The sequence below is a fragment of the Zea mays genome, chromosome 2 (assembly GCF_902167145.1).
Source record: "Zea mays cultivar B73 chromosome 2, Zm-B73-REFERENCE-NAM-5.0, whole genome shotgun sequence".
Taxonomy (NCBI): domain Eukaryota; kingdom Viridiplantae; phylum Streptophyta; class Magnoliopsida; order Poales; family Poaceae; genus Zea; species Zea mays.
The window spans coordinates 151,963,579-151,979,010 of record NC_050097.1 but is presented as its reverse complement, the minus strand read 5'-3'; the positions used below and the strand labels follow the sequence as shown (position 1 = coordinate 151,979,010).

At 42.7% G+C, this 15,432-nt stretch overlaps 2 protein-coding genes across 2 annotated transcripts; one reads left to right on the top strand and one right to left on the bottom strand.

The window, feature by feature from the left end:
* Positions 1–356: 356 nt before the first annotated feature.
* On the top strand, positions 357–3,039 carry LOC100216732 (uncharacterized). Its single transcript, NM_001367563.1, has 3 exons — positions 357–1,906; positions 1,992–2,432; positions 2,585–3,039. Exons 1-2 carry the CDS (start codon positions 367–369, stop codon positions 2,282–2,284), a joined length of 1,833 nt encoding a protein of 610 aa, NP_001354492.1. The 5' UTR covers positions 357–366; the 3' UTR covers positions 2,285–2,432; positions 2,585–3,039.
* A 1,687-nt stretch (positions 3,040–4,726) lies between these two features.
* Positions 4,727–11,546, bottom strand: LOC100382327 (uncharacterized). The gene is made up of 13 exons (NM_001366788.1): positions 11,377–11,546; positions 11,200–11,263; positions 10,733–10,838; positions 9,527–9,578; positions 9,350–9,444; positions 8,644–8,709; positions 7,994–8,506; positions 7,004–7,303; positions 6,008–6,334; positions 5,601–5,807; positions 5,267–5,356; positions 5,079–5,151; positions 4,727–4,990 (listed from the first exon to the last, which is right to left on the bottom strand). The coding sequence occupies exons 1-13, from the start codon at positions 11,492–11,494 to the stop codon at positions 4,974–4,976; spliced, it is 2,028 nt and encodes a 675-aa protein (NP_001353717.1). The 5' UTR covers positions 11,495–11,546; the 3' UTR covers positions 4,727–4,973.
* Between the last annotated feature and the right edge of the window lie 3,886 nt (positions 11,547–15,432).

Below are 15,432 nucleotides of genomic sequence, written 5' to 3'. Positions count from 1 at the left end.
AGAAAATTTAGCTGTGGGGAGAATCTGAGTATTATTACGATTACGTGTGGAGGAAGATAAAGTTGTTCATAGGCTCAGGATCTAGAAAGTGATGGATTCCTACTATTACAACGACTCAATCGATTATGTGTTTATGTAGATTTTGGATGGTTTTTGCCCCCAACGAATTTTATAGAAACTGACTGAAAAACTGAGCGTTTGGCAGTACGCAGCAGCTTTTGGTGGCCAAAAGCTGCCACAAGCCGAAACAAACAGGGAAAAGTGGGGATTTAAATATGGAATGAGACCGGTAGGCAAGGAGTTTGCTCCAGATAGGACGAGACGATGGTAACTTAAGCCTACTTTGCTCGCTGCGGCGATGCCACGATGGCGCCACGCTCTTCCACCTTCCTCTCCCGCGTCGCCGACGCCGCGCGCCCGCTCTCTGTCTCCGCTCGTCCCCGTCTCTCACCGTCCTGTCCCTCTCACACCGCCGCCGCGCCCGCCTTCAGCCCGCCCGCCTTCCACACGCACCTCGCATCCGTCGCGTCGCACCTCCCCTCCCTCCTAGCCGCTCTCTCCCGCGCCCGCGCCGCGCGGCTCCCGCTCCTCCCGGTCACCCGCGCGCTTGCCGCCTCAGCGCTCCTCCGCCACGGTCGTCTACCCGATGCCCTCGCACACTTCAGTCTCCTCCCGGATTCTGACCCCACCGCTCCTTTACCCGTACCGCTATGCAATTCCCTTCTCTCAGCGCTAGCGTCGTCCACTGGGTCTCTCGGCCACGCGCGCAAGGTGTTCGATAGAATGCTGGCAGGAGCTGTCGAGCTGAACACCGTTGGGTTCGGGGTGTTTGTTAATGCCGCAGGTAGGAAAGATGACGGACTGGCTGAGGTCCTGCGCCTGGTGGATGTGGTGGGCTGTCAAGGGAGACGGGTTAACAGGTCGGTTGTGGTGGCAATGCTTGTGGACGGTATGTGTAGGGAGGGACGAATTGAGGATGCTTGGCGTGCTATGGATGAGATGAGGCTACGTGGGTGGAAACCAGATTTCTTGGCATATAGGATTGTGGCCGAGGGGTTTAGGGTACAGGGGAGGGTGGAAGAGGAAGGAAGGATCTTGAAGCAGAAGAGGAAGCTTGGTGTTGCGCCTAGAAAGGATGAGTACAGGGAATGTGTGCTTGTGTTGGTGTCCAACAGGCTGTTTAGAGAAGCGAAGGAGATTGCCGAGGCGGTTGTGTTGGGAGATTTCCCAATTGATGATGATGTGCTGAACATTTTGGTTGGTTCAGTGTCTGAGATTGATGTCGATGGTGCTGCCATGTTCTGCAAGTTCATGATGGGGAAGGGGAGGTTTCCAAGTACTGAGATGCTTGCACACCTTTGCGAGAGTCTTTGCAAAAGTGGGAAGGGCGACGAAATGTGGGAGATTTTGAGGGTGCTTTTGGACAAGGGGTATTGTAGGAATGCAAGGGGTTACCATTTGGTGGTGTCATTCTTAGGGAAGGCTGGAAAGGTTAGGGAGGCATATGATGTGCTCAAGGAGGTGAAAAAAAAGAGGCTAGAGCCTGACATTTCATCATATAACTCCCTTATGGAAGCGCTGTGTAGAAATGACCTTCTTAGGCCAGCCAAGAAGTTGTGGGATGAGATGTTTACCAGTGGGTGTAGCCCAAATCTGCAGACATACAATATACTCATAACAAAATTTACAGAAATGGGTGAAAGCCAAGAGGTCCAACAACTCTTTGACCATATGTTCCAGAAAGGTGTGGCCCCAGATGGTGCAACATACACGTCCTTCATCAATATGTTGTGCCAGGAAAATAAATATGAACGGGCCCTGGAGGTCTTTAATAAATCTTGGATGCAGGATGCTGGAGTGGCTAGTTTTGTGCTGAGTAGTTTTATACTTGCACTCTGCAAACAAGGTACACTTAGCAAATGAAGTTTCGGCTGCTCTTAATTGCTTTTTATAACTCAATCTAAATAATAGCCACTACATGTTTCTTGCAGGTAATTTCAAAGCAGCATTGAGTGTTATGTGTAATGTTCCATCTAATGTTGAGAACTTGAACTCACACATCATCTTGCTGAAGCATCTAACCGATGTTGGGGAAGTGGAGATGGCCATTGAGCACCTAGAATGGATTAGGAGCAACTGCAGCTCTAGTTTTGAGAACATAATGAATGAGTTCATGGCTTCTCTATCCACATCAGCCAGTCTTCAACATGTGACAAAGTTGATACAGTATTTACACTCACGGAGACTTATTGATGATGCACATTGTAGGTTGGGGGAAGAATGATTGAGACTATTATGTGGTCCGATCAGGCAGCCACAACATTATTAGGGAAACAAGATCTATATTGCAGTGTTTATGCCTATCACAAAATGACCAGATCACAAAGGTACAGGAAAGTGTGTAATGTAACCACACTATTCTTACAAGAAAGGTATCGTGTTTTTAACATGCACCTTCTCCTTTTTACTAGTTTCAGCGACAAGGCATCTTACTGTGCATGTTCAGAGAATGGATTCCATTGTGAGCATTATACCAAGGGATTGCCATATGATTGCACTCATATTTAATTTATTCTTATTGCAGAGTGCGACTAGGGTGCGACTGTGCGAGGTGTGTGTGGATTGCGGGCGCGGCGGCGGCTTGAGAGGAACAGGACGGTGGGAGACAGAGAGGGGGTGTGTGGTGGCGGTGGCGGTGCCAGCGACGACGCAGGAGAGGAAGGTGGAGGGGCGTGGTGTCATCGTGGCATCGCCGCAGCGAGCAAGTAGGCGCGAAGTTAGATCAGAACGGGTTCGGATCAAATTATATTGATATGTGCCTCTCTAATGGATACATCCGATCATTTTTTTAATTGAGTCAGATCTTTTTAGCTTTGGGTTAGATTTGATTTTAGATTTTTAAAAAAGTTGGTCTGTGTCCGATCGACCAATCGATCCGTGGTCAAAAATATGGTTTGTGTCTGTTCGTAGAATTTGATCGGTTGGATTGAATTTTTTTCAAGCGAGTTAATTGAATTGGACGGATATGGCGAGTTAATTAAAATTGTTTTAAGCGAGTTAATTGTATTGTGAGTACGATTATACTAAGAACTTATTCTAACATAAAATATTTAGCGGATGCAAGGAAGTTTAATACTCCCTCCGTTTCAGAATAATATTTGTTTTAACTCTAGATTTTTATGTTTATATTTATATGAATGATTATAAATCTAGATATATATATATATATATATATATATATATATATAACATATATATTAATTATTGTATGAATATAGTAAAAAGGTAAAACCAACTTTAATTTGGGACCGAAGGAGTAGGCTTTTGTATTTTACATAAAAGCGTTGGTTTAGAAAATGAGATGCATCATGAAACTAGTTACTAATCTGTTTACTGTTTAGTAATAACATGAGTAACCTTGAGTGATTTAGGTTTTATCTCATAAAAAGTGCATTTATAGAGTGTTTGGTTTGATAAGTGAGTTGGTATATCATCTTCTCACTCCTCACGTTTTTGTTTGATTTGTGGAATGGAATGAGTTTATCTATCACTACATTATTCCTCAAGTTAGTTAGGTAGTACTAATATGAGGAATAAGGTCATCCCACCAAAATTTGGGAGGTGTTTAGTTTTAGGAATCACTTCATCCAAAATGAGGTGGTTCATCATGGATCCACTCCTCAATAGAGTGTTTGGTTTGAGGAATCACCCCAACCAAAATGAGGTGATGCATCATTAGTCTATTTTTCAAATTTGTTAGGATGACTACATTCCTCATATTAATATTAATTAACTAACTATGAGGAATGAGGTGATAATAGATCAACTTATTTCATTCCAGAAACCAAACAAAAAATGAGAAGTGAGAAGATGATAGACCAACTCATTACTCAATCAAACACCCTACAAATTTGGCGGTTATTTCTCATATTAGTACTAACTAATTATGATAAATATAATGCTGATAGATCAACTCATTTTATTTTACAAAAGTCAAACAAAAAAATATAAAGTGAGAAGATGAAAGACTAGCTCATTCAAATCAAACACCCTATTAAAAAATAAACTTATGATGCACTATCTTACTTTAGATAGAGTGATTTATCAAACCAAACACCCTTTAATTTCACTACCTACACTGATCATGGAAGGAACATGTGGTACTTAGTTTACACAGTAATAATAAGGGCTTCTACGGTTGTATATGGATTAAAGTGGATTGCGAGAAATTAAATCCGTTTCTATTCCATTTTGACTAAAAAGAAATTTAATCCTGTCTCGAAGATGTATCACGGACGGAAGTGACTAGCACTTTGGACTGGATTTAAACAGACCAAAACTCTTAGCAATATTAGATGAACAAGCCTTTATTAAGTGTTAAGATGTTATTTCATCGCTAATACAACTTTAGTTGTACTTTTAGGCACCGTAAATAATTTTCAATAATACTAGCAGTCATATAAAAGAACCAAGTTACAAATGAGGGCTAAGTAACTAATAATGGTTTGCATCCCTACCAACAATTTGTGCAAAAAATTGGATACAATGCCCATATGTCATCGGCCCTACTCTTCATGAGATACAATTTTGGAAAAGGTAACAGCCCATACAAATCAAATTGATAAGCTAAAACAGGGATTAGAGTGGATTGAGTAAGATTAAATCCCTTCCCCCATAGTAGGAAATGACAACAGTCCATACTCTGTACTACGGGCACAGTGACAACAGATTCAAAAGCAACAGCAAATTTCATTCATCACTTGACAACTCACTTCGGAATTAAGGTTACAATCGTACAAAATTGTTGAGCACTCGAGGACTCGTAGGAATCAGTCTCACTAGAGGTTACACAATAGCTGCCTCGGCGTATATCTGCACTAAAATGTTCTACATTGATGTGGTTCTTCGTGGCCCTCACTTGGAAACCAACCGATTCCAGATGTGAGATGTCTCTCAGAAATTCCCTTGGTATTTTAAAGTGTTTTTCTCCCTGCAACCGAGAAAGTGTTGGTCAATGGCTTAGTAAATTACAAGTGCAGTGAAGGCTGTCTATTTAAGTATGGAATTTACGACATTACATTTTGGTTGACGGTTTTCAGCTACGGATGCATAGAACCGAGTGAATGAAGCGGTTCTGCTGACCTTCTCCTCCTGCGTTCAACAGTAATATGTTTTTCAGCAAACTCAGCAGGCCAGATGTTGAATAGTAAATGTGAAGCAATTGACTACAAAAGGAGGAACATTCCACCAACTGGGCAAATCCTACCTGAAGGAAGCTATCAACTGACGCCTTATCATTTGGTGAAAAGGATACAACCTCTCTTTTCCTTTCTATAAAATCCTTGTTCTCCGTCACCTGTGATTTCAACAGTTGAAGCAGCCATCAGAAGTACAGCAGATGAAACAGATGTGCACTTTTTCACTCGAATAGAGTGAATACTTCTTCCATCAAGTCATAAAAACAGCAAGACAGAAAGAATAAATGTTGTATATATTCACATTCAATGTTCTTGACGAATAATTTGAATGGTTCCATGCAATGTGTAGAGGTCTTTGCTTTGCATAGTAACAACGTGAAGAATTTTAGATTGCCTATTCACCTGGTCTATCAAACGCTTAATAGGACGGCGAAGTGATTCGACTGTTGTCTGCTCATGTAGCCTCTTCAAGAGGACAAGAGGAATGGTGGCTACTTCTGGGAAGGAAACATGGTAACTCCACTGGGCAAAATGTGCTGATAGAATCTGAATCGCTGAAAGAATACACTCCTCTTGAAAATCCCTTGATTTCAGCAGGTTCTTTGGCACCTGAATACGAAGAAACAGCAATTAATCTAAACCATTCTCAGCATAAACGAACTTCATCATATTAGTGCAGTTGTAAGTCACAGGGCACAGAAAATTTAGTAATAATCTGACCTTTTCGTGATTTCAGACCAAACATAATGAAACATTAAATGCCCTAACTGCTATCATCACCCAAATTGTTTCCAGTAAAAGTGGCATACCTTCAACAACGACGAAAAGTTGATCTTTGTTCTTTGTGTTTGTTCTTTCTGAGAAACTTCTCTTAATTCTAGGCAGTCAAAGAGCAACGATGGAATTGGATAGAACATCTGACTGCAAGTGGAAAGCTCGTTCAGCATCTGCACAAGCTTCAGTCTCAACGGTAAGTACCTTGTGCCTGGGAATAAGTGAGCCACTCCTCTTATTACTTGAAGAACTTGAGAAAATAAGGGATGGAGATTGTAATCCTTATAGTGACAACACAGAAACCGAACCCATAGGTTGACACAACTAATATATTGCCAGTTATCTATCTTCCTGAGATCTTCCTGCAGACAGAAGCAAGAAGGAAACAATCAAACAATTGTTCATGTAAAATACCAAAACAAAATATAGAAGACAACATCATCAAGCTAAACCTCAGCATGCACAAATAGTGTTTTCTTTCTTTTCATTTGGGCATGTATATCAATATAAGGATCTTCTTGTATTATCACAACAGATATTTAGAAAGGCTTACGGAGAAAATTATATTAACATGATATATAATTTCAACAGCGAAAAGGTTGTGCCAAAGAAAACATAATAAATTTGATGCAGAATGGGACTCAAGTACTCAACCCATCGTTTTAAGCATGTAACAACTGTAAAAATCTTCTTCAACCTCTCAAGACAGGAAACAATAAAATAATGTCCAGTCTTATTGACCTAGATGGAATTCATTATACATCGGGAAGTGTAATAATATAACGCATCCGGACACATTTTGGGTCCTATTTGGATGAAGGGTCCCAGTCTCCAATTCTCCAAAATACTTAAGAAGGACCTAATAATAATCAAGAAGGCCCCAAGGATCTGCCTGGAGAAGATATAATATAGATACCTAATGAGGCCCTATGACACTGCACCAAAAGGAAAGGATACAGTAAAACTCCGCAACTTGATGTAGAGTCAAACTACATGCACATGCATGTTCTCATATAAGCCTTGTGGCATACCTTTTCCTTGGTTTTAGAAGCCTGTCTAAGAATAGCATTCAGTTGCTCCACGGAGATTATTGCCCTCTCATATGATTTCTGAACATCAAGAGAATACAGCTCTACCAGGCAGTCCATCAGAAAATAAATATGCTTTGTGTTTCTGTCATTCACAAGATTGGTACTGGCAAGGTATGTATTGTAGGATTTAGTTAAACAGTGATCCAAACAGTCAGGTAACAGTGAAGCTACTTCTCGGATCATAAGAAATGCCGACAGAGACAAACTCCGATCACCACTTGCCCACAAGCGAAATAAAATCTGCAGTGTTTGCAGCATATATAGTAAGTTAAAATTGCAGCAAAAAATGAAATTAATTTAACAAACTCAAAATGTAGCTTCTATCTTCACATTGTATGTAGTAATTGAACACCAAGTGGATTTTTGAACCCTAAGCACCAAGGATTCATGACCAATAATATTAATACTGCAGCATAATTGTTTAAAGAACTGTCAAATTAATACATATATAAATAATAACCACATCAAGGTTTTGCAAGAATATCCCTTCTAAATGTTTATAAGATTATATACCAGACAGATGACTAGAACTCGAGGATGCCTATTAGGTTATTACATTCACAATTTTTGTATAATAATAAGGGTCTACCTAGCCAACAACAGGACCAAACATAAAAATTAGCATTCATTCCAAATATATACCAGGAACTGATGACTAAGATGATGCATTCAAGCCTGTTACAATCACAATTTCATGTAATAGAGTTTTGCCACAAACAGAACCATGTGTCTCCACGTCCTAACTCGAAGATCCCTAAGTTAAGAGTATATCTAAAATAAACATATTGCCTTCGTTAATACATGAATTCATTTCATAATAGCAATACAGTTGGGTCAACTAGATTTAGACATGAACTAAATTCGTAATAAATAAACATGCAAAACTGAATTACACTCTAAGCAAGTAACATCATCACAAGATAGCAGTACCTTGACAAGCCTACTTGATGTTGATGGATATGCAGAAAAAAGGACCACTGATACCCTCAACCGAGTCAAAACAAAGGCAAGTATCTTGTTGTCTGTAAGTTGACTAAGAAGATCAAGAGAACTTGATAAGTAGGACTTTATGAGAGAATCAACAGTTAGCCATTTCTTTGAATTTCTCAGGTTCATAATTTTTCCTTTGTTAACGTCATCTTGAATTTCCAAAAGAGCACGGAAAATGTTGTCCGACTCAGAAAGAACAAACATTATTATTTGATAAAACACCCTGGCACTTTGAAATCTCTGCATCAAGGGCCCATCAGAGTGAACACCATATCGACAAGCATCTCGAAAAGCATTTAGTAGATTACGCAAGGCAGGTGCTTTAGGTTCCTTTGACACTAACTGGCACCATTCACTTATCGTCTTTCTTGTAAGGACCTTAGCATTTGGTAAATTCCCATCATTGGAGTCATCGTCATCATCCATAGAATCCATACCCTCTTCATCAGAATCCTATTGGAAATTTAAAATTAGACACAACAAAACAAAAATAAACTGGTGAGATCAAGTTTATTTAACAGTGTAAACAGAACATGCAAAAAGTGTATCTGCGTTCTGCAGAAGCAAAAGGAACAGCTACTGATACTTACTCCTTTACTTCTGGAGCTCTCCAACTCCGACTGCCATTTTTCGAGAAAATTTGCAAATTCAGGGTCCTACAAACAAGACAAATATTTAAAGTCTATATTGAAATCACTATAAGCAATGTACATCACAACCCTAGAATTTCACTTGAAATTGTACTGGCATTTCATATATGTTTCTTATTTGACAGTCGCAGATAATTCGAAGCACCTTGAATAGATCGTGACATCAAAAACTCATGGATTAGTGCAGAATCTCTACATAACTACAACCACAAACTGTGTCTAAAAATACACACACTGGGTGCACTTCAATTACTACTTTATTAAATAAAAAGGTCCAGAAGTTCAGAGCTGAGCTGACCTAACCTAAAAATGAGCTTAGTAGCTTACCCAATCGGTTGAGCAGAAAGTATACGGTTACATACTATGATACAATTAACACTATCAGCTATAGCCTACAGAAATTTCGCCAACATTTTTCTGTGCACAAATTTTCTTCCAGACCCCATTAACATTATATGATGAGCTCTGTATGCTGAAAACCTTTATGTAAAGAAAATGGCATACAAACATAAGACCCGTTAAAAGGAAGTTGTAAAATGTTTTCCATGATGGCAAGAAGAAACTATTGAGCAGACAGCCTGTAATTGTAAGAACATTGATAATTTAAAATGAGCATGCCAGGTCTTTTGGTGAACAGAAGTTTAACCTTATCCAGCAACTTCTTCAACTTTTTCTTTTGCTTCTTGATATCTCGATTCATGTCATCATTCTGTCTGTCCAAACCTTCTTCCATGATACAATCTACACAAAACGTTGTGATACTTAGAAACTAGTGCTCAAGCAGAGGCCAAGCTAAATTAGTGCTACAACAACACACACAAACCTTTGGCAGCTTTCTCATCCTCACTGTCAGAATAGTATGGACATCCAGGATCCTGCATATCATGAATCAAACAGTCGGTTATAACAGGTAGTGACCCAGCTGCTAGGTACTGATATATGCCTGTGTTTTCAAGTCGTCCGACTAATCGCGATTAGTCGCGATTAGTCGGGCTAGTCGGTTAGCAGAGCTCGATTAGGCAGCCGACTCGACTAGAGTCCCTGGTCGCCCTGGTCGTCCGACTAGTCGCCCTGGTCGGCCGATTAGTCGCTCGATTAGCCGGTTCTGGGCGACTAGGTTTAGGACCTAGGTTTTTTTATTTCCTGGCTTCGTGGGCTTTTTTGGCGGGCGGCCCGACTACAGGCAGTTGAAACGCCACACGCCAGCCGCCTCTATTGAACATGGAAAGCCAGCCGCCTGCCTGTTCTGTCTTCTGATCTTCTCTTTATTTCCCTAAACCCTAATTCCCTACCTGCTCGGCGGCTGTTCTTGAGTCCACTGCTCCCCTCCAGACTTCCAATCCAGCACGTGGGAATCCAATCTCGAGTTCCAGGCTTCCAGCACGCGCGAATCCAGTTCACCGACGGACTCCAGACTTCATCCTTCATCCTTCAATCTCCAGCACGCACGAATCCAGTTTTTTTCGTCGGCATGAGTTCATCTTCTGGAGGTATTCTTTTGTATAGTTCTGTTCTTCAATCTCCATCCTTCATCCTTCAATCATTCATCCTTGTATGTGCTGTCTGCTGTGTCATTCTGTAATCTGGACTGGTAAGTGTTTCTCTGCTGTTTTCACTTTTCAGTATTGCTGAATTCATGTCATGTTTACCCTATCCTTCATAATATAGTATATGAAGTTCATATATACTATATATTTACTATATAGTATAATAGTATATATTATATAGTATATACATAGGTCCTGGTCTCCTGGATGAACAGGACGACCAGTAAACGACCAGGTCGACCAGAGCTCGATTAGTCGGACCTAGTCGACGACTAATCGAGATTAGTCGCTGGTCGGTCTCCCAGTTCGACTAGCTGGTCGAGCGACCAGAAAACATAGATATATGCATAAACTCTTCCAAGCAAAACCTTCCAGCAATAGAACAACAGATGCTGTTGCAGCGTGGGGGGATGCTAAAAGTGGTAGGGTGCATCATTATTCGTAAGTTCAGTAAGCATGTGAAAATGGACAAACAAACATACCTCAGAAAGATAACCATCACTGTCAGACAGATCAGCATCTAGTTCAGCATCGTCCTCTGGAAACTCCAAACCGTGGATCAAAGTAGCAGCAGCATCGTCGGTAACCCTACATGAAGAGCATATTGAGCTTAGTTATTTGAAGTGTTAACTAGAGAAAAGAATATGGTGGCTGAATTAGTGCAAATCGTTCTCCTTATTATTTAAAAACTAGGTTGGTTCCAGACAGCTAGAGGCAGAGAAGCCTGGCAGGCCATGGGTCTCTAAATTGTTACTTCTGCCATTGCAGCTTCGCAGGTGTGCAGTCAACAAGGAGAAGAAAGGAAAACTAGTAAATCTTTGCACCACATCCGGTGAACTTGCAAGCAAAACCACTAGCACCCAACTGTGGACAACAATAGAAGACCAGAGCATTCCAACGAGCCAAATTACTCATGCAGAACCTTGTGTAATAGAAGAATGATGATTACATGGTGGGATCGAGGACCCGCTGCAGCACGTGCTCGTCCCCATCCTCCCGGCCGGCGCTCCCACCTGAAACCGACTCGAGCAAGCTCAGTTAGATCGCCTCGCACGCACGCACAGCCTAAAAATTTTTGAAAAAAACAAGCAAGCGGGGGTGAGAAGCGTGGGGAGCAGAGACTCGCCTCCGCGGGGTCCTCGGCGGTGCTTGAACTGGTTGCGGATCTTGCGGTTGCGCTTGGCGGCAGACTGCAGGTTCTTGCGCGCGAACTTGCGCGCCTTCTTCCCTAGCTTCTTCGCCATCGCCGCCTCCGGCGTCTCCCAGGCGACAGCGAAGCAATAGGGAGAATCGGCGGTGGGGTTTAGGGTTTGGGCTGCGCGTCCGCGTCGGTGTTGAATGGACTGCTGCGGCCCGGCAATAGGTCGTAAGTGTTGAAATGTTTGGGCTGGGCCAATTTAAGTGACGACCCAGGGATGAAGCCCAGGCCCAAGAAGGCCTACACCCAACAAAAAGTCTGCCGTCTCATCCTCATCTCAGCGAGGTTGCTTGCTGCCTTGCTTCATCAAAATTCAGTCAGATCTCAGATCACACAAGCTATCGTGCAGACTGCAGCGCGGTATTACTGGACTTCATCTCACCAGACATCGTGATAATAACTTAGCAGTTAACTCCCAAATCCCAAGCTCAACATTTCTAGGAAAATGACAAATAAAATCCGACAATATTTACATTAGTTGAAAAACTTGCCACATTGTGATTTTGTGAGTAGATAGACATGGTTTATATGGTTGAGAGTGCAATTTCTGATGGGCTAGCTTTTGGGGTATTGGTCCAACAGAACTAAAGTCCACTGATATACGTGTGGGCGCGTGTGTCGCGGCCCGACCGCATGGGTAGGACGTGTCGTGTGTGCGAACGGCCCGATTACAACAATCAAGCCTGTTATGCCATCATGTGACGGAGACACGGCCTCCTAGAGGCTCTGCGCGTCGAGGATCGATTCCACCTTGATTGCCTCGGCAAGAGCACCGGGTACGTCATGGAGACTGAACTCCCCCCAAGACCATGTGGAACCAACGCCATCACTTCGGACTCGAGGTAGTAGCGCGCTAGCACCGTAGCTTCTCCAAGCTCTGCTCGATGTCATCTTGATGCAGGTCTCCACCAAGAAGACGACATTTCGTTGGGGCGTATCAGGTCAAGATGGCGCACCTTGCCACGCTCAAGGGGGAGTTCGACAAGCTGTACATAGAGGACGCGAAGGTGTTGGACGACTACGCCAACAAAATTAGCGGCATTGGTGGCGCGTTACTGAGAGCACCTAGAGGGGGGTGAATAGGTGATCCTGTAAAATTCAACACTAATATCCACAAAACTTTGGTTATGAAGGTTAGAACGGTTAAGTGATTTGAAACGAGCTCTTGCAAACACAACAATCAAAGAGGGAACAATGACAAGAGACACGCGATTTTATCCCATGGTTCGGCCAAGTAACACTTGCCTACTTCCACGTTGTGGCGTCCCAATGGACGAGGGTTGCACTCAACCCCTTTCAAGTGATCCAAAGATCAACTTGAATACCACGGCTTTTCTTCCTTATATCTTTTCTCGTTTGCGAGGAATCTCCACAAGTTGGAGCCTCTCGCCCTTACAACAAAGATCACAATCCAAACACAAGAGTAAGGTTGGGGAGCAACACACACAAATCCGCAGCACACACACGCACACAAGTCAAGACTTGAGCTCAAAACGAAGCACGAAGAGTTCACAACTAGAACGGAGCTCAAATCACTAATATGATCGATCAAGTGCGTGGAGACGGAGTGTGGGAGTATTAGATTGCTTAGTGAATGCTTGGGTGACTCCTCCATGCGCCTAGGGGTCCCTTTTATAGCCCTAAGGCAGCTAGGAGTCGTTGGAGGCCAACAAGGAAGGCAATTCTTGCCTTCTGTCGGGTGGCACACCGGACAGTCACTGTAGACAGTCCGGTGCAGATCTCCTTCCTATTCTAGTGCAGCCGACCGTTGCAGATCCGTGGCAGTTGGCGCACCGGACAGTCCGGTGCCCCTGCCGACCGTTGGCGCGGGCCACGCGTCGCCCGTGGATTGCGCGACCGACTGTTGCGCTGGCGGCTGTTGGCTCACCGGACAGTCTGGTGCACCACCGGACGATCCGGTGAATTATAGCTGTACGCCGCCAAATTCTCCCGAGAGTGGCCTGTTCGCCGGAGTCCAGCCTGGCGTCCGGTGCGCCACCGGACAGTCCGGTGTGCCAGACTGAGCAGAGAATTGGCTGCACCGAGCCAAGTCTTTTGGTTCTTTTCTTTTCTCTGTTTCTAGCACTTAGACAAAATATGTTAGTATTCAAAACAATGTACTAAGTCTAGAAACGTACCTTGTTACATGATTTGCATCTTTTGCTTGTTTGGCACATAATATCTCACTCGCTATGTGTTGGACACTTAATCACCAAAACATTATAGAAATGGCCCAAGGGCACATTTCCCTTTCAGTCTCCCTCTTTTTGGTGATTTATGCCAACACATCAAAAAGCAATGCAAAACATGCAACATCGATTCAAATTGAAGACCAAATTGTTTTTGACTCTAATTTGGCATATTTGGATCATTCTTTGCCACCACTTGGTTTGTTTTTGCAAATCAAATTCATTTTCCTATCTCTAAGTCAAACACACTTGTTTAGGCACAAAGAGAGATATTTCAATGGAAAAATTGATAAAGTGCAAAAACTCCCCCTTTCTATTATAATCGAAAATTCTCCGCACAAGAGGCCAAATTTTGCAATAAGAGTATTTTGGTCAAATAAAAAATCCTAACTCTACTATTTTCAAAATTCTCAAGTGGTAGCTGATCCATTTGCTTTGGCCTTAATTTCTTCCCCTTTGGCATCAAGCACCAAAACGGGATCATTCTTGGCCCTTTAACCCCATTGCCTCACCAAAATTGTCAAACAAGAGCAAAAGGCAATAAGAGCATAAGAATGAACTTGGAGGTGAGTACACTAATACCGGAGTGCAGTGGAAGTCTTTGCATGGTCCAAGTTCACCTTTCCCTTTCAATTGCACCTTTGAGACTACATCAAGTACACTTAAACACAAAGGTTAGTCTCAAAGGGTCAAGTTGTAGTTTTCTCCCCCCAAATATGTGCGTCATTCACACATGGACTTGTGAGGTCCAGGGATCCCTTGCACAACTTGAGCACCATAAATAAACAACAAAGTGCATAAATGTATAAGTAACATGATCAAAGGCATAAAACACATGTATGCTATAGATCAATCCAAGTTACATGAATCTAAGACATTTAGCTCACTACGTAGCCTGCAAAAGGTTTTCTCATCTAAAGGCTTGGTAAAGATATCGGCTAGCTGGTTCTCAGAGCTAATATGGAACACCTCGATATCTCCCTTTTGCTGGTGGTCTCTCAGAAAGTGATGTCGGATGTCTATGTGCTTAGTGCGGCTGGGTTCAACAGGATTATCCGCCATGCGGATTGCACTCTCATTGTCACATAGGAGTGGGACTTTGCTCAGATTGTAGCCAAAGTCCCGGAGGGTTTGCCTCATCCAAAGTAGTTGTGCGCAACACTGTCCTGCGGCAACATACTCGGCCTCAGCGGTGGATAGGGCAACGGAGGTTTGTTTCTTTGAACTCCAAGACACCAGGGACCTTCCTAGGAATTGGCACGTCCCTGATGTACTCTTCCTATCAACCTTGCATCCAGCATAATCGGAGTCTGAGTATCCAATCAAGTCAAAGGTAGACCCCTTTGGATACCAGATCCCAAAGCAAGGCGTAGAAACTAAATATCTAAGAATACACTTAACGGCAACAAGGTGACATTCCCTTGGGTCGGATTGATATCTAGCACACATGCATATGCTAAGCATAATATCCGGTCTACTAGCACATAAATAAAGTAACGACCCTATCATAGACCGGTATGCCTTTTGATCAACGGACTTACCTCCTTTGTTGAGGTCGACATGTCCGTCAGTTCCCATAGGTGTCTTTGCGGGATTGGCGTCCTTCATCCCAAACCGCTTGAGAAGATCTTGAGTGTACTTCGTTTGGGAGATGAAGGTGTCGTCCTTGAGTTGCTTCACTTGGAACCCAAGGAAGTAGTTCAACTCGCCCATCATTCACATCTCAAATTTCTGAGTCATCACCCTGCTAAACTCCTCACAAGACTTTTGATTAGTAGAACCAAATATTATGTCA

What these genes read in the sequence shown, in the direction of transcription:
- LOC100382327 (NM_001366788.1), bottom strand. Translation starts at nt 11,494, where the DNA reads ATGGCGAAGAAGCTAGGGAAGAAGGCGCGCAAGTTCGCGCGCAAGAAC. An exon ending in TGAAGAAGTTGCTGGATAAG is followed by an intron (nt 8,710 to 9,349) that starts GTTAAACTTCTG and finishes TCTTGTTTGTAG; the next exon opens with GACCCTGAATTTGCAAATTT. An exon ending in TTAAGCGTTTGATAGACCAG is followed by an intron (nt 5,357 to 5,600) that starts GTGAATAGGCAA and finishes TTGAAATCACAG; the next exon opens with GTGACGGAGAACAAGGATTT.
- LOC100216732 (NM_001367563.1), top strand. Translation starts at nt 367, where the DNA reads ATGGCGCCACGCTCTTCCACCTTCCTCTCCCGCGTCGCCGACGCCGCG. An exon ending in ACTTGCACTCTGCAAACAAG is followed by an intron (nt 1,907 to 1,991) that starts GTACACTTAGCA and finishes TGTTTCTTGCAG; the next exon opens with GTAATTTCAAAGCAGCATTG.